The 27912-nt window shown below is 40.5% G+C and overlaps 1 protein-coding gene across 1 annotated transcript; it reads left to right on the top strand.

Moving 5' to 3' along the window:
* Nucleotides 1-178: 178 nt before the first annotated feature.
* LOC100565004 (cytochrome P450 2J6) lies at nucleotides 179-27912 on the top strand. The gene is made up of 9 exons (XM_003225487.4): nucleotides 179-473; nucleotides 3435-3597; nucleotides 7252-7401; nucleotides 11602-11762; nucleotides 12889-13065; nucleotides 16747-16888; nucleotides 18066-18253; nucleotides 18640-18781; nucleotides 21191-27912. The coding sequence occupies exons 1-9, from the start codon at nucleotides 303-305 to the stop codon at nucleotides 21367-21369; spliced, it is 1473 nt and encodes a 490-aa protein (XP_003225535.2). The 5' UTR covers nucleotides 179-302; the 3' UTR covers nucleotides 21370-27912.

Here is a 27912-nt window from a genome sequence, read left to right as displayed (position 1 = left end):
TGTAATCAGCTGGCAAGAGAGTCCATGAAGCAGAATACCTTTGCCACTCTAACGGAAGACAAAGACTGGGTGTGACTGGCTGGTAGAGTTTCCTCATCTTATGGCAGATCATCATGTTAAAAAACAATCCTTGCAACATCTTTCCTTTCCACATCTCTCTGGGTTTTTTTTAAATTGTCATCATCAGATTGTGCTGAAATCATTTGGGAATGGGAAGACTGGAGGATGAGGCAGCTGTACTAGCAAACCAGGCAACTCTGCTCAAGATAGCCATAAAACCAGAGCCATAAGCCAAAGGGAAGATGTGGGGAATCAGTCAACTTCTTGCTGCAGCTCTCATTTGCCTCCTGGTTTGGCAGTTCCTGAAGCTGAGATGGGCAAGTCGGGAGTTGCCACCTGGACCCATTCCTCTCCCTCTCATTGGGAGTGTCTGGCGTTTGGATCTGAAATTCAACCAAGAGACATTCACTAAGGTATTCATTTGCTGAGAGGAATCTTTCAGTGCCATTCAACTTGTATTCGCTATTACTTTTGTTTTATTTGAATAAATTTAGCGTACCAGATGCCAAGGAGGCAAAGTAATGTTGAGTGTGAGGTTGCATGGCGCGTCTTTGGAAATGTCCAAATTATTTAGGCTTTTTTCTTTAACTGTAGGTATTTCTGGGTTTGGAGTTATATATGTGGGGATTTGAAGGGATGGGCAGGGAGAAATGGGCAGAACTGGTGGCTTTTGTTCTGGAAAGGTTCCTATGTGTTTTTCATGTTTTTCATGTTTTTATTGAATCCATGTTTTATTGATTTGTTATTGATATGTTTTTATTGACTTGTTTTACTGATCTGTTTTACTATGTCTGTTATGTTTGGGCCTGGCTCCATGTAAGCCACCCAGAGTCTCTTCGAGGAGATGATGGAGGGGTATAAAAATAAAGTTGTTATAATAACAATAATAATAATAATAATAATAATAATAATAATAATAATAATAATAATAAAACTTTATTTATACCCCGCCACCATCTCCCCAACGGGGACTCGGAGCGGCTAACATGGGGGCATGCCCAGAGTAATACAATATAATAAAATAAAATATAAAAACAACATATCATAGCACCATTAAAAAATACAATAAATGATAATAGGCATTACATCAAGAAATCAAAAAACAGTAAAACAAGGGCAGGCCGCGTGAACACAAAGATAAAACCTGGAGTGAGAGGGACATAGGGGTACTTCACTGCGGGCAGGGACATACGGAAGTGGGGTAATCTAGAGGATAAATGTTCAGGGTGGGAGTAACACAGAAATAACAGAAATTACTCACCAAAGGCACAGCGGAAGAGCCATGTTTTCAAGTCTTTCCTAAAAGCTAACAGCGTGGGAGCTTGCCTAATTTCAGTAGGTAGTGAGTTCCACAATCGGGGGGCCACAGCAGAAAAGGCCCTCTCCCTTGTACTCACAAGGCGGGCCTGGGATAAAGACAGTGGTGATAAAAGGGCCTCCCCGGATGATCGTAAAGATCGGGCAGGTTTATGGAAGGAGATACGGTCACGGAGGTAGGTGGGTCCCAAACCGTTTAGGGCTTTATAAATGATGGTCTGCACCTTGAATTGGGACCGGAAGATGAACGGCAGCCAGTGGAGCTCTTTAAACAGGGGAGTGGATCTCTCCCTGTAACTTGCCCCCGTTATTAATCTGGCAGCCGAGCGTTGGACCAAATGTAATTTACGGGCCGTCTTCAAGGGAAGCCCGACGTAGAGCGCATTACAGTAGTCCAGTCTAGAGGTAACTAAGGCATGGACCACTGTGGTCAAATCAGACTTCACGAAGTATGGTCACAGTTGGTGCACAAGTTTGAGTTGTGCAAAGGCCCTCCCGGCCACCGCCGACACCTGTGTTTCAAGCGTCAACGCTGAATCCAGGAGGACACCCAAACTGTGGACCTGTGATTTCAGGGGGAGTGCAACCCCGTCCAGCACAGGTTGCCACCCATTATTATTATTATTATTATTATTATTATTATTATTGACAAAACGACATTGTATGACACAGCAAACAAGATAGATATGTTGGGGCCGGATGCGACCCCCTGGGCACTTGCCTTAGGACCTCCTCATTTTTCCTGTCCTCTTGGCATAAGGATGTGGTGGCCTGCCACATCCTTATGCAGAAAGGACGGGGAGGAAGGCATGTAGCAGCTGAGAGCCCTCTCGAGTGCTCTCAGCCACCGCATGTCTCATCCTCCTCAAAGTTATTTGAAGTTTAAGGATTGCCTCCTTATCCGTGCTGCCATTTACTGGCCAATTCACGCCTTTTTCCAAAATGCGAAGTGGCCCCTTCTTGTTACATAAACTTTTTAAATCTTTTAAACATATTTAAATGTTTTATTGTTAGGCCAAACTGTGGGTTAGGAATGATTGAAAAGAAAGGTTGAGAGGGGACATGATAGTCATTTTTAAAAATTTGAAAGGATGTCACATTGAGGAGAAGACAAACTTGTTTTCAGCTGCTCTGGAGACTAGAACACAGTGGAGCTGTGGATTCAAATTACTGTAAAAAATTATTCCACCTAAATATTAGGAAGAAGTTCCTGATGGTAAGAACTGTTCAGCAGTGGAATATGCTAACTGGGTGTCCAGGGAAGTTTCCTTCTTTGGAGGCTTTTAAACAGAGGATGGATGGCCATCTGTTAGGGGTACTTTGATTGTGCTTTTCCTTGCATAGAAGCCAGTTGGACTGGATGACCTCTGTGGTATCTTCCAACTCTATGATTCCATGAGCTTAAAATAAAAATGAAAAATCAAGAAACAACCATAGTGCCTGAAGGTTGAGTTATGAGAATGCGTGGAAGTACAGTAGAGTCTCACTTATCCAAGACTCGCTTATCCAAGGTTCCGGATTATCCAAGGCATTTTTGTAGTCAATGTTTTCAATATATCATGATATTTTGGTGCTAAATTCATAAATACAGTAATTGCAACGTAACATTACTGTGTACTGAACTACTTTTTCTGTCAAATTTGTTGTATAACATGATGTTTTGGTGCTTAATTTGTAAAATCATAACCTAATTTGATGTTTAATAGGCTTTTCCTTAATCCCTCCTTATTATCCAAGATATTCGCTTATCCAAGGTTCTGCTGGCCTGTTTAGCTTGGATAAGTGAGACTTTACTGTATGAGAAAGAACCAGAAATTGGTGCAGTTGTTCTATTGTATAGAAGTGCAACATTGGAAAAGTCAACCAGTATGTCTCTATTATCAATGATATCTCAGTTATAGTGGAATAGCGGATTTGTGCAACAGTCCATGTTTTCCATTTCATCTTGTTCTTTCTTCAAATATATCCAAAATTAAAGTCAGTGATTAGTTTTGCTATAATTGTCATCCATGTTTATTTTGAAAATGTTACTTTTCTTGCCATTGCCCAATTTTCAGCTGGCAAAGAGTTATGGGAAAATCTTCACCATGTGGTTGGGGCACAGACCTATGATTGTACTGAATGGGTTTGATGCGGTGAAGGAAGCATTGGTCACAAACTCTGAAGATATGACTGGCAGGCCCATGACGCCCTTTGTCGATGATACAATGAAGGGGAAAGGTAAGTCCTTTTCAACCTATAAATCCTGGAAAGAGATGATATAGAATAATATCAAACTAGGATTCAGGGAGTTAGAGTTTGAATCCCTTCTCAGCCATAAACACCCACTGGATGACCTTGGGAAAGTCACACTCTTTTAGAGTCAAAGAATCAGGTTTGGAAGAGACCCCTTGCCCAGTACCAATCACTCCAACCCCCTTCTATCTCACAGGAACACACAATCCAATCACTTCCGACACATGACCATCCAGCCTCTGCTTAATAAACACCAAAAAAGGAGGCATCTCCACTCCAAAACAGCATTGTATTTCCTTATTGCACAGGGAAGTTCTACCCAACATTCAGGTGGAACTTTTCCCTCCACTTTGCATCCATTGCTCCATGACCTGGTTTCTGGAGTAGTACAAAACAAGCCTGCTCCATCTTCAAGCCTTAGAAAAAGGCAATAGCAAATTTTCACAGAGTACATCTTCCCAAGGAAATCCTAAGATTGGGCATCATCTTGAAGCAAATGTGTTGTTGTAGTTTGGGTGTTGGGCAAGTACTCTAGGACACTAGTGTTTGAATCTGTGCTTAGCCAAGGAACCCCACTGGACAACCTGGTTCAAGAATGAGGTAAAGGGAACCCGCCTTTGAGTAAGTCTTAACATGAAAACCCTCGCATTGGTGCCCTATATCATAGGTAGCATAGTGTAGTGGTTTGACATTGGGCTAGGAGTTTGTTTACACTGTAGAATGAATGCAGTTTGATACCATTTTAATTGCTAGTAAAGTAAAGGTAAAGGTTTCCCCTGATGTTAAGTCCAGTCCACATTTAAGTAAATCAGATCTAATTTGCCAAATAGTCACTGTTGAATGTTTTTATGTTGAATGTTTTTATATTGTGGAATGATATTTTAAATTGTAAGTTGCTCGGAGCACTCTGGTGGAGAGCGACTAATTAAGAAATAAAGTGAAGTGAAGTGAAGTGAAGTCATGTCTGACTCTGGAGGTTGGTGCTCATCTCCATTTCTAAGCCGAAAAGCTGGCGTTGTCCATAGACACCTCCGAGGTCATGTGGCCGGCATGACTGCATGGAGCACCGTTACCTTCCCGCCAGAGCGGTACCTATTGATCTACTCACATTGGCATGTTTTCAAACTGCTTGGTTGGCAGAAGCTGGAGCTGACAGCGGGCACTCACGCCGCTCCTGGGGTTTGAACCTGGGACCTTTCAGTCTGCAAGTTCTGCAGCTCAGTGCTTTAACACACTTCGCCACCGAGGCTCCATATACCATGAAATCCTGAGTTTTTTATTTGGGTGAGACACCAGCACTCTTTAGTAGAGGAGGCTAAAGAATGTGTAAAACTGCTACTGATTTCATAACCATGTTCAACCATGGAAATTCACTGAGTAACTGGGGGCAGGTCACCTCTCAACTTCAGAGGAAGGCAATGGCAAATGTCAAGAAAGCCAAAGGATAGGGTGTCCATATGTTGAAGTTGGCAATAAATAGAAAGTCCATGTAACCCCAACACTTTGTTCCAAGCAGCAAGCCTTCCACGAATTTTGCAAGTCTGTGGCTCCAGTTTAAGAAATTCCAGAGGAAAAGATGTGTTCCTTTAACCATTATGCAACAAAATAGCATATGTACCAAGTTAGGAGGGAGCCCTCGGTGGCGCAGTGGCTTGAACTGCTGAGCTGCTGAACTTGCAGATCGAAAAGTCAGCAGTTCGAATTCAGGGAGTGGGGTGAGCTCCTGCTCTTAGCCCCAGCTTCTGCCAACTTAGCAGTTCAAAAACATGCAAATGTGAGTAGATCAATAGGTACCGCTCCGGCAGGAAGGTAACAGCGCTCCATGCAGTCATACCGGCCACATTACCTTGGAGGTGTCTATAGACAACGCCAGCTCTTCGTCTTAGAAATTGGGATGAGCACCAACCCCCAGAGTCAGACACGACTAGACTTAATACCAGGGGAAAATCTTTACCTTTTACTACCGAGTTAGGTCGGGTTTCCGAATCCACACAGACATAGCCCTGGGGTATATTCATACTACAAAGTTATTTGATACTTTAATTTACATGGCATCATTCTATGGGATTTGTAGCTTTGTGAATGGCCTGGAATCAGAGGCGGTCCAACCATAAGGCGAAATAGGCATTTGCCTGTGGCGCCATCGTCCCGGGGGCACCATCGTCCTGGGAGGAGGGCACCACTCTCCACCTCCTTCTCTTTCGGCCCTTCCGGCCAGCGCAGACCCACCTTCGCACCACGCAAGCCCACCTTTGGGGCCTTCAGAGATTGTGAGGTCTGTAGGAACTTGGAAGCTAGGTATGTGGGGTTTATATATCTGTAGAAGGTCCAGGGTGGGAGAAAGAACTTTTTTTTGAAGCAGGTGTGAATGTTGTAATTAATCACCTTGATTAGCATTTAATGGCCCTGTGGCTTCAAGGCCTGGCTTCTTCTTGCCTGGGAGAATCTTTTTTTGGGAGGAGTTAGCTGTCCCTGATTGTTTACTGTCTGGATTTCTTCTGTTTTCAGAGTGTTGTTCTTTATTTATTGTCCTGATTTTAGAGTTTTTTTTTAAATACTGAGGGCTATCTGGGTTATCTAAGTCCACACTGCCCTATATCCCTGTTCAATGTTTAGTGCTAAATTTGCAAATATAGTAATTCCTACATAACATTACCATGTATTGAACTGCTTTTTCTATTGATTTGTTGTAAAGCATGATGTTTTGGTGCTTAATTTTTAAAATAATAATGTAATTTGATGTTTTATAGGCTTTTCCTTTATACTTCCTTATTATCCAACATTTTCGCTTATCCAACGCTTTTATTTTTCAGTGATTGGTTTGGGGGGGCGCCAAAATTCTGTTCGCCTACACTTTAAAAATACCTAGGGCCGGCTCTGCCTGGAATGCTCCACCAGAGAGTCTTAATGCTTCATAATCGATAGCCTCAGTACTTGGTTTTCAGCCATGTTAGGCTTAGCAATTGCTGATGTAAATGGGACCAGCCTTAAAACTTCACCAGTTCTACATTTCTTGGCATTTGGATTAATATCAAACCACAGGAATTACCAGTTGGTTTACTGGTGATTACATTTTCTTTTTTTCCCCTTTCTCTACACCTCTACCTTTCATGTAACATAAAGTAAGATTGCAAGCGAGATAACAGGGAGAATGTCGAAACAGAAGCAAAGAGAGTGAGGAAAGCTGGTTGACTTTCACACAAACAAAAGTAAAGAAAGGTCACAGTCACATGTTGATGCATGTTCTACTTTTACCAAAGGTGTACTGTAAACTGAATCAGCAAAATACTCTGTTTACAAAGCCTATAAGTAGCTCCGTTTTGCAAAGTCTTTTGACAACTGTGCAGCTTCACTGTTCACTTCATTTTCCATCTCACTGGAAGTGTTGTGTTTTTCTAAAGTCTTTAGCCTTCTTAGACCAAGTGCTGGTGCATCCCCAAACTACAAATCCCAGGATTCTGTAGTATTATGTCCTTTGTTACCTGACTGTATGTCTTATGAAAAAAGGAGGGTCCCAGAAAGGAGGAAAAAGATATTTCTTGCTCACTCAATTAGTCTCTAAGTGCTACAAGATCCTTTTGCAGGGTGTAAATTGAACAAAACACCTAAATAAAATGGATTATTGTTCCACAACAACAGGAATTCTGTTTGCAACTGGCCACATCTGGAAGCAGCAGAGACGCTTTAGCTTGATGGTTCTGCGGAACTTAGGCATGGGAAGGAAAGGCCTGGAGTACCGAATACAGCAGGAGGCCTGGCATCTCATTGACTTCTTCAGCAATGAAAAAGGTCAGAGACATTATATTTCTACTACAGACGCCATTGTAGTGGTCAGATTATAAACCGATTAGTGGCAGAGTTTGGAAAAGCAGTTTTAACCATCAATACACCAGATCCCCAAAGCAAGAGTCAGATTGACTACAGGTTGAGTATCCCTTACCTGAAACTTCAAAATCCAAAATATTCCAGATTCCAAAATTATCCACATGGGTGGCTGAGATAGTGACACCTTTGCTTTTTGATAGTTCTATCTATATATATAAAAGAGTGATGGCATCAGGGCAGCATACAAAACAACAAAACTACAGGCCCCCCAACCTCAAAATTTCACAACACAACCCATCATCCATGGCTCTAGGTTGATACAACAAAAAGAAAAGAAAAATAAAATCCTAATTAGAGGGAGAGCAATAATTGTTTTTATCCAATTGCTGCCAGTTAGAAGGCTAACCTCTGCCCACTTGGTCTCCTAGCAGCCAAATCAGCCCATGGGACAGGCAGAGTTAGGCTTCACTTAGGCCTCTTCCAAAGATTATCTAATTTGCACTGGATTATAGACTCTACTTCCCTCCAACAGACAAAAAAAACCAATCAGAAATATTGTATATTCACAAGCTTTACAAAATAATATCCCCTGAAGGTATACGGGAAGGTAACAGCGCTCCATGCAGTCATGCCGGCCACATGACCTTGGAGGAGTCTATGGACAACGCTGGCTCTTTGGCATAGAAATGGAGATGAGCACCAACCCCCAGAGTCAGACATGACTGGACTTAATGTCAGGGGAAAACCTTTACCCTTGACCTTAATTACCACCAATTCCTCAATACTTTATTTCCCATACCACTAAACTTCGCCACAGCAACGCGTGGCCGGGCACAGCTAGTGTATCTATATTTGTTTCATGCACATAATTAACATCATTGTGTAAACCTTCAGTGTATAAGGTGTACAGACAGTCACCAGATTACAGACAAGATAGATTTTGTTTTTAAGTTGAATTTGTATATGTAAGTTGAAACAGTTCTCTTTTGTTTTGGTCTTGGATAGCATTGGGAAAGATTATCATCCTTGTGGTGTTTAATGTATTGTTGAAGGCTTTCCTGGCTGGAATCACTGGAGTGTTGGATGGTTTCCAGGCTATATGACCATGTTCTAGCAGCATTTTCTCCTGATGTCTCATCTGTAGTTGGCATCTTCAAAGAAACCACACAACACTCCATGTGGTCTTTATTTTGCTGTCTGTGTCCCTGTTCAGAAGATTTCACCTCACATTCTGTCCCTGTGACAATTGGATTTTGAAAATTTTGGCTTGTTATGGACACAAGGATTGGTGAGAAGGCTTCATTGTAGACATGTTTCCCCATGATAATAACTTTTTCATGGATGGATTTCTCTTCCAAGGGCTAGATTTCTCTCACTTCTACAGTCCATTCCTCATTTGTAACTATGAGTTGTTTGTAAGTCAGATATTTGTGATTTGGGACTGCCAGTACTTGGATGGGAAACCACCAACTAGTACTAGCCACCTCATCACACAAAGGGTTTTTGGCCCCTTACTACTCTTTGGCCACGGATCCTGCTGATCGCCATCACATGATGTGGCCCTGCAAGATGCTTCCTCACCAACTATGTTAGGCAAATCAAGATTTTGGCAGCTCCAATTGAGCTATTTGGGCCCTTTCCACCACTTGATGGCAACGCAAAGGCATGTATTGCCACAGTTGCCCCTGTCTGATGGTGCCAACACATCTTGCCCCAATGTCGCCATGTAATGGAGCTGTTGCACCTCAGCGAGGGTCCATCTTGCTCTCAACACACACCACTGATATAAACAGACTTGATATAAACAGTTTATTGATAAAAAGGTAGCAAAACATATGGCAAAAAACAATAAGGAAATGCAAAAATCTCAAGAGAATTCAGTGTCTCAAAGCAGCAAGCAAATCCTTAAATGGCAAGGCTTAAAACAGAAACATGATCTTCAAAGCAGGGTCCAAAGTACATGATTCAAACAGGAACATGAATGCAGGAAGATTTTCCCCAAAATACGTAGGCAATACTGGAACTAAGACTGCATAGGCAAAACTGGAACAAAGACTCATGGCTTGAAAACAGGAGATCTTGCCCTGAAAGCAAAGTTGCTTGATCTGAAATGTGTTCCCACATTTCACCTTACTTATCCATTCTTACAAGACATGAAGGCATTCCTTTGACCTTGGGTTCCCAGCCTTTTGGCAGCAATCCTCAGCAAACGCCTAGGAGCCTTAGTTCTCAGACTCAACCTTGTTTCTCTGTCTAATTGGACTTGCTCATTATCACTTTCACAACCATCTGACTGTTGTTGACTTTCCCTGCCCTCCTCCTGTTCTGAGAGCTGAGAAAGGTCACTCTGATCTGAAGCTTCTGTTATCTCATCTCGGCCTGCTAGCTCATCTTGGCTGTCTGCATCTTGTCTGCCTGCCTGTGGCCTTCTCTGAATCTCTGGCTGCTCAGACTGTCAAACATTCCCAGTTTCAGACTGTGCAAACCCAAATCCCCCTTCATCATCAGACTGAACCACAACAGGATGAAGCACAGAGGGTGTGCAGGTTGCTGTGAGGCACCACGAGTGCTTTCTGTTTTGCCAGTGAAATTCTGATGAAATAGAACAAAACCGGGCAGGGGGATCAATATGATGAGGTTCTTACTGTTCTAGGCTGTTTCATAAGAAGGAACTGGCAAAGTTATTGCTGAGTATTCTTTCACTAAGATAACCCCATAAAGTCCATGGGAACACCATTTATCAGCAAATGATGTGATGGCCAGATACATCCACAGTGCAAGATGGAAAGTAAGACATGGGGCAGTGGTGTGACAGGATTATCCTTTATAACACTTAACATTGAATTCCAGCGATCCACTGAATGTATTGCAGAAATTATTAGATCAGAGTGTCAGATGTAAGTGCTGATTTCAATCCATAGTTTATCTTTGTCAATACAAAGAAAAAAATCAATAAGGTGTAACCTGCCCAAGCAATTCCTCCACCCTATTAGTAAGATCATCGGGCATTTAATAATACTTGGCAATAATACTTGCCACTATCTGCTTGGAATGAAGCTTCCACAGTTCTTTGATGTTTTAATCCCCATTGTTTGGTTATTGCTTGGGAATGGACAAAGCAGCCAACAGTGCCAATGGGTTGAAGATGAAAACATGATCATGTGCGTTTATCGGCCATCTCCTCTATTTGTAATCAGCTGGCAAGAGAGTCCATGATATATTGAAAACATTGACTACAAAAATACATTGGATAATCCAGAACCTTGGATAAGCGAGTCTTGGATAAGTGAGACTCTACTGTATTAACTTATTTTATTTACCATATTTATATTCCACTTTTCTTACCCCAGGGGGGACTCAAAGCAATTTACAACATAATACAGTAATGGCAAAAATTCAATGCCAAACATACATATAAGACCAAATAATAAAATTAGGCAAGAAACAATTAAATATAAGATAAAACAACATTTAGACATGACATAGAATTAAAACTGCCTAATATAAATATTTTTGATCACATGATCAAAAATTGTGAAATATATATTAATTTTGTGTTCTGATTTGGGTCCCATCTCCAAGATATATCATGCACAGATAAGTAGATATGATTATCCCAAAAATCGGGAGTGGGATGGTGGAAGAATGCATCAGGAATGCTTAGCCTGTATTATGTCCTTCTTAACAGTCCTTGATATCTATTCTCTATTTCTGTGAAATCAAAGTTCTGAAGAAATCTTGCTGAGAAACTTTATGGTAGGTTTATTTTGGAGTCACCATAAGTCAGAAATGACTTGATGACACCACTAGAAACATCATGTTCATATTTAAACTCTGTCCATTGTGATGCTTTCTTTGTAGAAGTGAAGCTTCTCTTGAAGGCAGACATCAACAACATGGGTGGGGAGGGGAATAAAAGTCAAAAGAATAAAAGATAGCCATAAAAGTGTCTCCAGTAATTGCACTATTGTTAGCTTTTCACACATGTTACAACTAGATCACTTTTGTGGTAAGTATCCTTCTCGAAATTGCAAGGTTTTTCCTCTTGCCAATCAAACCTTATTTAAAAATTGGATCAGTCTCTGAATCCATTCTCTAGTTTGATGCTATTAAAATGCATGTGTCTCAGTGTTCGAGATGACAGATTTTAACATTATTTTTCAGGAAAGCCCATGAGCCCATCGTTCCCCATCTTCTACTCAGTCTCCAACGTGATCAGTGCTGTGGTATTTGGACATCGCTTCTCCTATGATGATGAAAAATTCAAGGAGATGATCATGGGAGTTGACTTTATGTTTCATTTTATGCCCAGTCCTTTTCGTATTGTAAGTTATTTTCTTGACAACACACACATGAACACAACCAAATGACCACAAATATCTTGGTTTATTGTGGAGTCAAAGTCAACTCGATGGCAGTTAACAACAACAATCATGTGTATCTGCCTCGGTCAAATTACAATGACACTGTTTTCATCTTGCATGTGCTACAAGCATGCATGGTTGTTTTAGTTGCTGCTGGGTTTTTAAAGGCACTGATTTTATAAAATATTCTGGCATTTTAGCTACAATATTATGGTATGGTCTGGTATGATACGGGAGGAGAGCCATGGGGTGTATGTGTCTGTAAAACTATGATTTATACCACACAAGGTGACACCAATCCTAGCGATGTCAATGGACAAAACCCAAATGAGTCTTTATTTACTTATTATTATTTATTTACAGTATTTATATCCCACCCTTCTTACCCCGGAGGGGACTCAGGGCGGATCACATTGTACACATATAAGGCAAACATTCAATACCATATAAACATAGAACAGAGACAGAGACAGACACAGAGGCAATTTAAACCTTCTCCAGCTTCCTGAGGGTATGCTTGATTCTGGCCACAGGGGGAGCAGCTGCTTCATCATCCACTGCAACGGCACTTCCTCATTCCAACAGCGGCTGGGTGATTTTTTATGGTGTCATAAATTAGCCTCCCCACATATAAGTGGTACCTAAATTTCCTACTTGATAGATGCAACTATCTTTCGGGTTGCTTATGTCAGCAACGAGCAGGGGCTATATTTTATTTTTAATTGTCGGGTGCTCACTCCAACATGGGCTGGCCTCAGACTCATGACCTCTTGGTCAGAGTGATTTATTGCAACTGGCTGCTAACCAGCCTGCACCACAGCTTGGTGGACCTCTTTAAAAAGGCTGGACAGCTACCTGATGGGAACACTTTAGCTGCAGATCTTCTATTGAGAAGAAGTTGGACTCAATGGCCCACAAAACTCCTCCAAACCCTATGATTTTATCACTACATGACTCATTTGGTCCTCAGGAAAAACAGCATTTGTTCACTGTACCAGACACTGTAGCTATAGTTTTATACTCTCCAATTAATTGCAGTTATCATGACAATGACCAATAAATGCATATAATCATTGTTTCTTTCCAGGCCTATGATCTTTTCCCAAGCCTGATGCGCCTCCTTCCAGGATCCCACAAGAAGGCTATCTTTTGCGTGGAAGTGGGGCACAAGTTCATAAGAGAAGAGATAAGGAGCCACGAGAAGACTAGAGATCCCATTGACCCACAGGATTTCATTGACTACTATTTGGAACAGATAGAAAAAGTAGGTGACAGCTTTAAGTGGAGTTGCAGATGGGTTAGAAGGAGCCAGTAAATTGGAAGAAACCACTTAATTCTGACAGATGTATGACCATGTATCTACAGCAGTGGTTCTCAACCTGTGGGTCTCCAGGTGTTTTGGCCTACAACTCCCAGATATCCCAGTCAGTCTACCAGCTGTTAGGCTTTCTGGGAGATGAAGACCAAAACATCTAGGGACCCATAGATTGAGAACTACTGATCTACAGGGTTGGATGGATCCATAAGAACCATGAGTAGGAGAGCAGGAGAGAAGTGTGGTTTAGTGGCTTGAGCATTGGACTAGGATAATGGGGGATGAAGGTTGAAATCTTAGCTTGGCCTTGGAAATCTGCTGGGTGATCTTGGACAAGTCACACACTATCAACCTCAGAGGAAGGCAAATGCAACCCACCCCCTTGAACAAATCTTGCCAAGAAAACCTTGTGATAAGTTTTCTGAAGGCTTGCCATGAGTCAGAAATGACTTGACGGTACACAACAAATGTTCTGGAAATGCCTGCACAGGACTCATGGAGTGTTACTGTAAACAACATCTATACTCTCCGTTCAAGATCAACTTCAGGCAAATAATGGCCTAACAAATGATAGTACAGGGGCTCTAAAGTTACCCCCTCCCCATTCACAGGGGATAGAGGCCTAGGACCTGCATGAAATCAGATAAAAGAACCACACAAATATGTATCTATATCTCCTATGGGTAACCCTTTTCCCAGTCCATGGGGAACCTAGTAGGCTTGAGCGATCCATGAAAAAATTGATTCTAAACTCGTTTCAAAAGTAGGGGGCGCTAGCGTTTCGTTTCTGATGTCATTTCCGAATTTTGCCCTCAAAATTTTTCGAAATTTAACGAAAATTCGTTAGTTTCAAAAGTAATTCATTAATGGCGGATGCGCATGCGCACTAGCAAAAAAAATAGCACAAGGGGAGATTTTACAGGACTGTCCCGCCCTCATTTTTTGAGAGATCTCCTTCAAACTTGGTACAGTGGTAGAACACATTTAACACTGATAGCTCACCAAAATTCAGAACGTTCCCCTTATCCTCTGATTTTTGGCGAATTTTCATAGCTTTTATAATAAACCATTTTTTAATAATTGCAGAAATCTGTTCCTGGTTTGAAAGTCTTATTTCCTGTTTCATTGGGTTGTCTTTACTGTGAAAGTCATTGTTCTACTTCAGAAACTTTGTTTTTGTGGCTGAAACTTTGTTAAATTGGTGGAACAAACCATAATATGTTCCATCCATGTCACTTGCACAAAGTTCAGGCAGTGTCATAGATTTTGCCATGTTTCTATGACAGAACCAATTAGGAAATGACATTTATCACCCAGGAACAGAAATCATAGTACACCATCAAATCATTCCTGACAGATGGCCATCAGCCTCTGAATAAGGAAATCAGTTCCTGGTTTGAAAGTGCTATTTCCTGAGAGTCATCTCTGGTTGTTTGAGAGTTTGTATTAATGCTATGACAGTCGACTCTCATTTAACCGGCACCCATGGAGAGCGGTCAATGTCGGATAACCGAGAGTCGTCTCTGGTTGCTTGAGAGTATGTATTAATGCTATGACAGTCGACTCTCATTTAACCGGCACCCGAGGGGAGTGGTTGATGCTATGACAGTTGACTCTCATTTAACCGGCACCCGAGGGGAGTGGTTGATGCTGAATAATGCAGAGTCATCTCTGGTTGCTTGAGAGTATGTATTAATGCTATGACAGTCGACTCTCATTTAACCGGCACCCGAGGGGAGTGGTTGATGCTATGACAGTTGACTTTCTTTTAACCGGCACCCGAAGGGAGTGGTTGATGCTGAATAACGCAGAGTAATCTCTGGTTGCTTGAGAGTATGTATTAATGCTATGACAGTCGACTCTCATTTAACCGGCACCCGAGGGGAGTGGTTGATGCTATGACAGTTGACTCTCATTTAACCGGCACCCGAGGGGAGTGGTTGATGCTGAATAACGCAGAGTCATCTCTGGTTGCTTGAGAGTATGTATTAATGCTATGACAGTTGACTCTCATTTAACCGGCACCCGAGGGGAGTGGTTGATGCTATAACAGTTGACTCTCATTTAACCGGCACCCGAGGGGAGTGGTTGATGCTGAATAACGCAGAGTCATCTCTGGTTGCTTGAGAGTATGTATTAATGCTATGACAGTCGACTCTCATTTAACCGGCACCCGAGGGGAGTGGTTGATGCTATGACAGTTGACTCTCATTTAACCGGCACCCGAGGGGAGTGGTTGATGCTGAATAACGCAGAGTCATCTCTGGTTGCTTGAGAGTATGTATTAATGCTATGACAGTCGACTCTCATTTAACCGGCACCCGAGGGGAGTGGTTGATGCTATGACAGTTGACTTTCATTTAACCGGCACCCAAGGGGAGTGGTTGATGCTGAATAACGCAGAGTCATCTCTGGTTGCTTGAGAGTATGTATTAATGCTATGATAGTCGACTCTCATTTAACCGGCACCCGAGGGGAGTGGTCGATGTCGGATAACTGAGAGTCATCTCTGGTTGTTTGAGAGTTTGTATTAATGCTATGACAGTTAATGCTATGACAATGTTTGACCCATCCACTGATTTTTGGGGATTTTTGAAGCAACGTTTTTTAAAAATGTTAGCAGATCGATGGCCACGCCTCCCTGTCCTTCTTCCTTCTACTTTGATTGGCTTGCTAAGGCTTCTGGGAAATGGAGTTTTTGGCTCATAATGGCGACTTGCTTCATTTCCACTTAAAAGAATGGTCAAAATTCAGAGGCTTCGTTCTCCTGCATTTTGAAAGCTATTATGAAAGCAACATTTTTTAAAAATGCTAGCAGATCGATGGCCATGCCTCTCCCTCCCTCTCTCTTCTGCTCTGATTGGCTGAGAGGCATGCCAACATGGCTTCTCCTCTCAGAGGGGCTACAGCTACATCCGAAGACATCAGAAACAAACGAAAAAAGGTACTTTTTTGATTCAAATTCGTAATATTTGTAAGGCAGTGAGCAGATGTTTCAAATGTCAATTCAAAAGTACTTGCGAAACGAATTTTTAACGAATTTAACGAACTAACGAAAAATTTGCTCAAGCCTAGAACCTAGTTCTCAAGACAGTTCATGTAAGGTGTATTTGAACTATAAATGAATTTTTTTCTGACCTGGGTTTCATCTCCAAGTCCTCATTATGTACATAATACAAATATGCATATGCAATCTAAAGAAAAATAACCCTGAACTAGGGAACATTTGGCTTCAACCATTTCATATAACTTGCAGACCGAAAGTTCACAGGTTCAAATCTCGGGAGCGGATTGAGCACCCGCTGTTAGCTCCAGCTTCTGCCAACCTAGCAGTTCGAAAACATGCCAAATGTGAGTAGATTAATAGGTACCGCTCCGGCTGGAAGGTAACGGTGCTCCATGCAGTCATGCCGGCCACATGACCTTGGAGGTGTCTACGGACATCGCCGGCTCTTCGGCTTAGAAATGGAGATGAGCACCAACCCCCAGAGTCAGACATGACTGGACTTAACGTCAGGGGAAACCTTTACCTTTACCTTTTTATTTCATATAAAGGTCAGTTTTATTTTGTGACCATGCAAAAGAGCTGTAATCACTTTAACTCTAATGTCATGCTTTCATTTTCGACAGACCAAAGATGACCCCATCAGTACGTTTGATGATGAAAACCTGGTCCACGTAACGACCGACTTCTTTGCAGCAGGGACAGAAACAACATCTGTAACTCTTCTCTGGGCCTTGCTTTACATGGTAGCTTACCCTGATATCCAAGGTGAGTCAGCCTCGTGATTCAAGGGCCATTCTATGGAGAAGGAAAAGTGCCACCGCTGCTCCAGAAAGAAGGTTGACCCTGGCCAAACTCCAATGTCATCTTCCTGCCTAGGCATTTGAAAAGGCTAGAAACTGCACCATGATGGAGGAAGCAGGGAGAGTCTGTGTTTCTTTTAGGTTCTGGACTAAGTTTTCATCTTTCACTGCTTTTCTCAAAGAAGGAGATGATTTAAAAAAAAAAAGAGTTAATGTACTCTACTTACAATGACCTGTGGATAAGTTGAATCAGTTTTGTTGGCTCAATTTTTATCTATAATTTCTAGACTTCTACATGGGTATATACAGTACATTAAAAAAAATCAAATGTCCAGTTTTAGTATGAAAGCAAATTAGGTTTTATGAAGTACTAGCTGTACCCGGCCACGCGTTGCTTTGGCTTATGGGAATCCTTTGTTGGCCAGGTGGAATAGCAGTGAATAGCATTGCAGTCTCAAAGCCTGGTCGTTTTCTTCTTATGGGAATCCTTGTTTGGTGAGCTGGAATACCGTTCTGACTGGCAGCTGGGGGGAAAAATGGCTCTCCCTCATCCTCTAATTTGGACTATATTTTTCTAGGTTTTTCTTTTTTGTTTGAAAGACATAGATTGGATGACTATGTCTTTTGTGGCCACGTTTGGTGTGATTTGGTTCAGTGATTTTGTTGTTTACTCAGTCCTACAAACGTACAATATAATTTTATATTTGGAGATAATGCAAGATGTTTAGGAAGATATTATTTAATGGCTTTTCAAAAGTGGACTTGATTGTCTTGGAGGGCAGTTGACGCTCCTTCTTCGGAGATCTTTAAACAGAAGTTGGATGTACATCTTTCAAAGGTTGCGCTTTAGTTGCGCATTCCATCATGGCAGAGAATTGGATATTGTACTCCTTGTGGGTCTCTCAGATTCTGAGATCCTGTTATTGTAGATCTCCATTACTATGTGTGCATTGACCAGAACATGAACCAACTGACATCTTATCAAGTTACTTTCTTTGTAGACAGGAAGTCCTATATTTTATTTAAACATGGCTGAAACATTAATTTATCAGCAAAGCCATTTAGGATATTCTGGGCAATATAATGCTTTCTTTTTCTTCTTAAGATCACCACTGAAGTGGTTTTGTGTCTATTTGCTTTAGAGAAAATCCACAAGGAACTTCAGGATGTCTTACCACCTTTTCACAAGATCTGCTATGAGGATCGGAAGAGGTTGCCTTATACTAATGCAGTTATTCATGAGGTCCAGAGAATAGCTAATGTTCTACTGGTTGGATCCTTCAGAGAATGTCAAAAAGATATCACCTTGCAAGGCTTTCACATCAAGAAGGTATACACACAGTCTTCCTTTTACCATATATTGAATCCATCCATCAAATTTATGATCCCAATTCTCTTAAGGATGGAATCAAAGCGTTACAAAATACCAAAGATACAATAAATACACATATAGATCAAAACTTTTCAAACTTTAAGGCCCCATCTACACTACCATATAAAATTCGGGTTATCTGCTTTGAACTAGATTATATGCAATGCAGACTCATATAATCCAGTTCATATCAGTTAATAGAGATTATCTGCTTTGATAATTTGGATTATATGGTAGTGTACACCCAGCCTCAGACTTTATGGCTTGAGGGTGGCAAACAGGATAGAAGTAGATCAACTTTGCATGTATGCATATGGATGTGTTTGTATGTATTCTCTTTCCAGGGTTCCATCATCATTCCAGATGTCGCTTCTGTTTTGTATGATCCTGAACATTGGGAGACCCCACGTCAATTTAATCCAAATCACTTCCTGGATAAAGATGGGAATTTCTTTTGCAAAGAAGCCTTCATGCCATTTGGAGTTGGTAAGTGAAATCTGTATTCATACCAAGAACAAGAATGGCACCCAAAGATGTAGCTGAATGGAACATACAAGCCTGGGACATATCAACAATTTAAAAATAGAGACTTCATCACATCAGGCTGCCCAATTGCAACTGTAGCATGAAGATTACAAGTGCTAGAGTGCTCTCCCATAGTGGCTTTGAGTTAATTTCATTATTATAACATGAAATGAACTCAGTGGGGGGAAAGGGTCAATAGTCCAAATAACGCTGCTACAGAACTCATGTTGCTATAGTTCCTCCTGGTGCAACATCCCGGGAAATCAAATGGCTTCCATAGGTGTGATTCCCCTTTCTCCCTCTGCACAGTTGTGCAATTACAACAAAAATTGCTTTTAAAGAACATATGCACTGGACAGAGCCATATGTGGAAAAGAAGCCAGAGTCAGGGATGTTGTGCTGAGGTGGAACATTAGTAAACAAAGAGGCACCACAGTGCTATTTCAAATGGACTGTGAAAGAACATGTCAGGGTGCTGGGGAGAGGGGGATAAATCGATCGTCCACCACCCTGACTGTTTAGATGAGTCAGTTCTCTCTGTCTGCTCATCCAAAGGACCACTTGATGCAACAGCAAAAGTGGCACCAACAAAACGACAGTTCAGTCGTTGTTTTACTGCTGATCCCAGCAGGTCTAATTACTTTATTTACAAGTTATATACAATTACTCAAAGCCATAACTCTCTGGACACATGGCGTCTTCTCCGCTAGCCAAGGTTGTTATCAGTACAAGCAGGCACCTCCTGCATTCCTCAGTTCATGATGAAAGTTCCAGTCAGGCAGTTCAAACGGAAGCCCTGAACCATTGGTCCTGTGGGCAATCAATCAAGCTGGCTTGTGATTAACCCATGTGCTACTGGAATGCTCTGCCGGAAACACACAGTTGCAAAAACCCAACAGCATAACTTGATCTAAAATTTCTCTCTAACAACAGAACACACTAACAGAACATTTCAGTATCAATATGTTTCTGTTTGCTTTAAGAATGTGATGGCTGCAATTAAAAAAATTCATGTGATAAAGTCCTAAATATTGCTGGCCCACTAAAGGGAGTCAGAAGGTACCAAGCCCAAGACCTATTCACAGGCTCTTCTACATCTGAAAGCAAATGTAGAAGAGTTGTGTGAGACATTTCAGTGTCTTCTCTAAATCTCCAGATCCCCCACCCCAACTCCCGTAAAATGCACATAGCATGACCAATTATGTACATTGTAGTTGAAAACATCAACTTGCCCTTTCATTTCCCCTGATTCAGTGGATAATGCAAACCATGGATGACTTCAAAGTGGTATCTAATAGGCGTGTGTACGACTCAAAAACTGCTTCATTTGTCTTAACTGAAATTGCATAACACCTGTTTTGATTCCAAAGTGTTTTGGAAAAAATCATAAGGGTCAGTGTTGAAACTATTATGAAGTTCCAAAAAGGTTGTTAGTTTTTTGTTAAGTTATTCACCCATTTGTGCCAATGGGGACACTAACAGGGCTCCTTCCTCCCTCTGTTTTAGGGTGATGAAATTTGCTACCATTGTAGCACACATTTACCATGCTAAGCACCCAAGTTTCAGAACGTTTCTCTCATCAATTGATTTTTAGGATATTTTTTGAATTTTTTGTGAACAACATTTTTAAAATAAAATTACAAGAGCTATCCCATCCAATTTATCTATAAACCAGGGCATCATTTCCCCCAAGGTTTGGAAAGATTTGAACATCTACTGATTTTTATGGAATTTTTAAAGTTTTATTTTTTTTTCTCTCTCCTAACTCCACAAAACACAGGCGGGAAAATCAAAATAATATAGGACTTCAATTGAGGGATTTTCCTTCCAATTTTCTATCCAGCACAGATTTGCTACTCACTAGCAGTCCTCTTTGCAGATTCAATATATTACTTGGAACATTTTCTCCTACTAAGTCGCATACTTCTGATACAAACAGAAAACATCAGACATACAAAGAGCATTCAAAGCACATATGACTCTCTGCACAGCCCTAATATCTAATGTTAGAAATTTGCTTATGTGCAGATTGTTCCAATTGCATATTCTTTGTATGCATTTCTACCAAAAATCTGCAGGAGGAGTGTAGAGATTGGTGAACAAGTGTATTCCAGACATTATGGACTTTGCATATAGAAATAGCATGGACATCTTTTCAAATGACCTCTCAGTTTGCCTGCTTGTGCACAGAGGAACATTGGTGTGAATTTAATTCTCCATTAACCTTAATGGTGTTATATTTTGCATTCAACATGGAGGGCAATGTGCCCTGTTTATGTGCAACCCAGGAATAGGTAAACAGGTAAAGGACTAATCATGCAAACATATAAAGAACCTCAGAGCTCAACTTTGCTTTTCCTCTCCTCGCAGGCCATCGTATTTGTTTGGGGGAGCGTTTGGCAAAGACTGAACTCTTCATTTTCTTCACCAGCCTCATGCAGACATTTAAATTCCAATTTCCAGAAGGAGCAAAAGTTAACATAGAACCTAAGGTTGGAGGCCTAGCCATGGTTCCACAACCCTACAACATTTGTGCAATTCCTTATTAGATGTACATGAAAAAAACTTGCTGAAGACGGCATGAAGATGAACGTACTGCAGAAGTTGGCTATAATGTAGATTTTGTTAACCTGATTTCAAATTTTCTGCTTTCATTCAACCCGGGTCTGTTCCTTTTTTAGATTATATTGTAGTGTTTTTGCTGTTAAAAAAGACAAAGAAAAGATGCAACACCCTCGTCTTTCTTATTTTAATAGCATTCCAATAGTGAGGGTATGTGTTAAACCCAGCAAGGTCAAAATTCTTAGTGCTTAACAGTGGCATGGTGAGCACTGGTAGAATACCAGGGGAAATTGCAGTTGAGGCTTTCTTGGCAATCTTCATTTGTTCTTATATTTCTTACTAGCTGTGCCCGGCCACGCGTTGCTGTGGCGAAGTATGGTGGTATGGTTTTCTTTTTGTTGTATCAACCTAGAGGCATGGATGATGGGTTGTGTTGTCAAATTTCGAGGTTGGGGGGCCTGTAGTTTTGTTGTTTTGTGAGTCGCCGTGATGCCATCACTCATTTATATATATAGATTGTCAGAAAGTTCTACCTAATGTTTAGGTGGAATCTCTTTTCCTGCAATTTGAATCCATTGTGTCCTAGGACTTCATCACATGCAATAAAATCAGAGTTTCAACACATTTCAGAAACAGCTACCAACAGAGCCCATCTCATGAAGCAAGCCTGTACAGTGGGTTCCAGGTATTTAACTGTTTCTAAAGTCTGTTTTTTCCTACGCTTCCTAAGTCAATTGGCAATCAACGTGTAAAAACGCCCAGTTTACCATATGATGGGAATTCCCCCTTGCCTGCCTGTCAACATAACGAAGATATGATCATGGAGGGAGGAGCCGAGATGGGCAGAATTGATTCTTCCCCCCATTACCATTTTGAACCAAGGAAGAAGGAATGGTGATTTACAATCTCTTTTTAAATGTAAAATAAATAGAATTACCTTTTGAATTGAGAGCTATCTGTACTGAGAAATTGTAACATCCAAATTGTCTCTGAAAGACAATCAGACTTGGTCATGAGGGATCACCAATAGGCAAATAGTTACTGATATGAAGGAAAAGGCTAAGGAACAGTGTATTATTTAAAGGGAGAGTATATAACTTGTTCAGGGTCACACAGAAGATTTCATGGACAAGAAGGGATTTAAACTCTGGTCTCCCTCAGTGCAATAAAACTCTCAAAGCAGTATCCTGTGCTAATTCTCAGTTTCCTGGTGCTCACAGACCTGCCAGGGTATCCCAGCACAGACTCAGATTACCCGTGACACGCTTGGTGTTGTCCATACCTACGCAGAAGCCAATTAACACAACACAATTAAAATATTGTGGTTCCACTTTAACTACAATGGCAACATCTTATGGAATCTTAGGACTGACCATTTAGGGAGGGGCATTTCAACTTTCGGCTGGGAGTCTTAGTGCTTCACTAGCCTGTAAACCTTGGGCAAGTTACAGTCTTTAATTCCCATTTATACTGCCATTGTAGATGCATATAAGGCAGTTAAAGTGCATTTTATGAATCTACACTGATCATATAATGCAGGCCCAAACTGCATTATATGGCAATGTAGATGGAGGTCTCAGACTTAGAAGAAGACAATGGCGAAACAGACACATTCCCCAACAAATTTTGCTAAGAAAACCCTTTTAAATTGAAACAAGTTGAAGGCAAACAGCAACAAGTAGGTCCTCACTGTTGTTAACCAATACTGTCCTCCTTTTCCATTGATGAAAATGAAACATGTACATCTTCAGGGAGAAATGTTAGAGAAATTAGTTCTTTACTCCATGCAACTCCATAGCATGTGAATCCTTGCCTCCTGTCCTCTAGAAAATGCCTTTAGAAATAGTAAAAAGCAACTGTAGAATCTTCTAAACAGCTCAAGTCACAGACCATCATGAGAAAAGAAGACTTGGATCCAACAAGTCCTCTTCTTCCTTGCCACAGAAAATCAGAGTGACATGTTGGTGCTGAGTGGGATACTACTCACCTGTTTGACTCACCCAGTCGTTCCACAGGGCAAGTGTTTATTGAATCATTGATAATATCAATAACATTTGCACAATGGCATTTCTTCAGATGTGTGCCAATTCATGCACAAAACAGAAGAGTTTGCACAACCGCTTTTCTTCAGATGTGTGCCAATACATGGGCAAAACAAAAGAGTTTTGATAGCACATATCGATCTGGCACCAGCTATTGCTTCAGTACCTTAATCATATATTACACATATCACATAGAATCTGAAGCTAAACTTAGCTGTTCTGGATATTATGATCTTCTTGGTGAGAAATAAGAAAAACAAATGCATGTCTTTTCTTTATAGGTATGAACACTCCTCCACTACCACATTTCAAATGAATTTATTTTATTTCTATCAGGTTTTATTCATTCTCCATCTTTCAGAACCATTGAATAAAACTCAAAATACAGAGGGGTGGATTTTAGTATTTATTGATATATCTTTATACTTCAGGAAATTGTCTATTTCCTTCATAACTGCCCTTTCAAGCCCACATCTTCTGCTTTCTTGATTGCAATTTGCATCCTGATTTGGACACTGATTTGGATTATTTGACTAAATGATTGCCTCCCCACTCTGTACTCATTCTATGGTGAATGTTCTATATATCATACAGCCTGTTGCATTCCCAAGGTAAAATAGCAAAGCAGTTTAAAGATAGATAGATAGATAGATAAATAGATAGATAGATATTCAGCAAAACAGTATAAAAATCAAAAGTCCAAAGATCAGGAATAGTCCTCAGAATACAAAGTACATTCTATGCATAAAACAGGAATGCAAAAGCAGGATAAATCCAAAACATGGAATACCAGAACAGTTTTTAGAAACTTGAAACATAAAACATGAACACAAGGAAACCTGGAACTAGAAATCCCTTAGAAGACTTGACTTGACAGAAGTTCTATACTCTAGCATCAACGTTGCCTAGACTGACAAAATAACCTGCTGGTTTCTCTAATATAGACAGAAAATCATGCTGTTTCTCCTGAAAAACTGATAAGGACTTTTTGGCTAATAAGCGACTTGACCTTTGCACTCTCTCTTGAGAAGCTCTATGTTAATGGAACATAAATTTCCTATCTATCTGCTGCTCATTAGTCTGTCCACCCAGGCTTTCATTTTCATCCCCTGAGCTCAATTCTGTCTCTGACCTTGCATCTCTAGGGAACTGTTTTCCTGGAATGTGGCCTCCCTCAGACAGAGAGATCTCATTCTCAGGGCTTAAAATCTCTTGATTCTCCTGCTGGTCTGTAGGCCCAGAATCCCCAATGTCGTCATCAGACTGCCTAACAGGCCCAAAGAGATCAGGCACAGCCTACATATTAAGTATAATAATCAGTCTCAAATATTCTTCAAATTTGGTGAATATGGAGGGCTACAGTCAGCTTTATGGATTTCCTTATTTGTGGACTTGTCTAACATGTTCTACCTAGGAATCTGTAGTCCTCCACCTTGACTTTATGGTCATCTTCAGCTAGACGTTACCCATAGAGTTGCACTAGAGGATCTAGAAATTCTTAGAGAGCCTACTTCTCTAGGCAATTGTAGATCTTCTAACACAATCCTATGGTCAATTTCTGGCAGACGTTGACCACATAATTTTACAGGAGGACCAAGAGATTCCTAGAGAGATATTCTCTAAGGTTGAAAGATTGGGTTTTTTATTTGTGCTTTTCCAACCTTCATGGAGTTCCTGTACCCCTAAGCCCAGCTAATGTGGGAGTCCCATTTATTATCACATTCCATACTACCAAATGGATAGAAACTTGTGTCTGCACAGATACACAACCACACATAACATTTAGCAATTGTTATACAACATCTCACTGCCTCACTGACATCCCCAGGATGCAATGTTGGGCGTAGTTTTATGATTCATTGCTCTGACTTCCAATTAGATTGAATTTATCAGGGCTCCCCAATCATGACGCTTTGGGTGAGGATTGGATGGTGAAACAATATGTTTCAATAGTCTTCTGGTATTTGATACTGTTTGAGATTGAATTGTTCAAGATCACCTGAATGATCTTGAATCTTTGGATTCAAATTTTGGCCTTTTAGCATCAAAGTCCAATGCTGAAAACAACTATCATAGTGCCTCTCTTTTAAGTTCTATATGTCTGTACATTAAACAAACAACAAAGAATGTGATGAAGTGTTAGTTCCCCATAATTTTTTATTTTCACAATTTCAAGTTCATTCCATCCTATATTTGTGGATTTTAACCTGGCCATTCAATCACTGCTGCTAGAAAGTGATCTGCGTGAGTTATTGTTATCTTTCATAACAGCCTTATTAGGTAGGCTAGGTTGCAACCATTTCCCATGTATCACATGTTGAATTTCCCATCCTGAATTGAGTACTTATTCATTCCACATTTTGTAGTTATCCAAGTTCGTGTTTAAATATGCAATTAGGCCTGCCCAGATGTTGGTAAAGCATGTAAATCAGAATGCAGAGACATACAAAGGGATTCATCTCCTCCATCCTGGTTTGACTGAAAGAACCCTAATTAATCCTCTTTGTCACACTTTTCACCTGATTTTGAAATGTCTCAATTTCCCAATTTCTCCTGAGCCTATTTCATTTGATACAAACCCAGAATGGATCCGTGTTGTAGAATTAATGCAGTCTGACACCACTTTAAGTGCCATGGCTCAATGCTATGGAATCCTGGGGTCTGTAATTGGGTGAGGCATCAGCACTCTTTGAAATAGAAGGCTAAAGACTTTGTAAGAGAAACAGATACAAGTTTCAAACAGGGCAATGACAGTTTATTAAATTTCCTACCAGACCTGGGAACCAATCAGCTACAGAAGGGGACAGCCTACCTCCACCAACCACCGATCATAACGTGCACCTTCCAACCAGAGCAGCAAAAACCTATTGTTTGAAAGCTGTCAAGTCTGTATAAATATCTCTGTAAATATCCATTGCTTTTATGTCTGATTTGAGAGAGCAGGCTCTCCAATATCCACTTTTGGCTAAAGCAAATCAAGCCTCTGATCCTTGACTTCAACCCTTTCATACCCTGTTTCCCCTAAAATAAGACATCCCCAGAAAATAAGACCTAGTAGAGGTTTTGGTGAATTGCTAAATATAAGGCCTCCCCTGAAAGTAAAGACCTAGCAAAGTTCTTATTTGGAAGCATGCCCACCAAACAGAACACCTGAGCATGTAGGATCGGTAAATGTACGTACCATAAAGTGTTGTACATGGAAATATTGATAGTAACAAGAAATTCTTGATAGGATTCACAGTTTGTCTGGTTATGCTGGTTTATGATGACAACTACTGTACAGTATATAATAAATGTCCATTTTTTTGTTCAACAATAAATGTGAATTCTTCTTCATGGAAAAATAAGGCATCCCCTGAAAATAAGACCTAGAGCATCTTTGGGAGCAAAAATTAATATAAGACACTGTCTTATTTTCGGGGAAACACGGTATCTTATTTGATCCTTCAGAACCAGGACCCCGAACCTGAAGTTCTTGTGGAGCTGAAAACACATATCACTATCACTAGAGTTGATGTAACCCAAGGTGGTAATGCATAGGGTCACCAGATTGCACAACATCCAAATTTTACAAAATGTTTTCTGTTACGCAATGTTATTACATAAATCATTGCTTGTAAATTTGATAAAATTAGTGACTACAAAAACTAATGAATACAATAGCACATACTGCCTCTCTTTTAAGTTCTATAAGTCTGTGCATTGTAGCATGTACAGAGAAAACCACATGATTCAAAATGCCATTGTAGTTACTGGGTAGCACAGTGGGAATTGCCTAGATCACTCATACAATCCTTTGCATGTCTCTCTGTAGGGGTTTGTCCATGCCCTTAGTAATAATTTTATTTCTGTATTTGCCATATTTATATCCTACCCTTCTCACCCCAGAGGGGACTCAGAGCGGTGCACATAAAGGCACAATTTGATGCCATACACATGTATCCAGCAAATAAAACATATATATTAAAACATCTACTAAAACATTTCAACAATTAATCTTATGTTTATGTGGCTGAGAACCTCAAACCATCCTGCAAGGAAAAAGAAATAGTAAGAAGCGTTGATATGATCCCTGATGATTTCCCACTAAACCCAAACATTTTTAGCAGGCAAGTGACATATCCATCATGTTGAATGACATTTGTGAGAGGAAATTGAGTTATATGGCACATTTGTTGTAGTAGTATAACTACAGCATAGCTAGCCTACATATCAGTTGCCTTATGTGTATACGTGTGTGTATGTGTTTGATTGTTGAATTTAACTATACATGCATTTTAAATTTTATAATTCATGGTTTAATAGAGTCTAATTAGAGTTTTAATTGATGTGGTACTGTTTTATTGTTTATTGATATGTTGTTGTTTTATTAAATGTATTTTGGGCAATGTAATTTGCTGACTGTTGTAAGCCGCCCTGAGTCTCTCTGGGTGAGAAGGGCGGGGTAAAAATGATGCAAATAAATAAATAAATAAAAATCCATCAAAA

This window comes from Anolis carolinensis, chromosome 3, assembly GCF_035594765.1.
Source record: "Anolis carolinensis isolate JA03-04 chromosome 3, rAnoCar3.1.pri, whole genome shotgun sequence".
NCBI classification, from domain to species: Eukaryota; Metazoa; Chordata; class Lepidosauria; order Squamata; family Dactyloidae; genus Anolis; species Anolis carolinensis.
The sequence above is the reverse complement of the archived record's forward strand: the minus strand, read 5'-3'. Positions and strand labels throughout refer to the sequence as shown.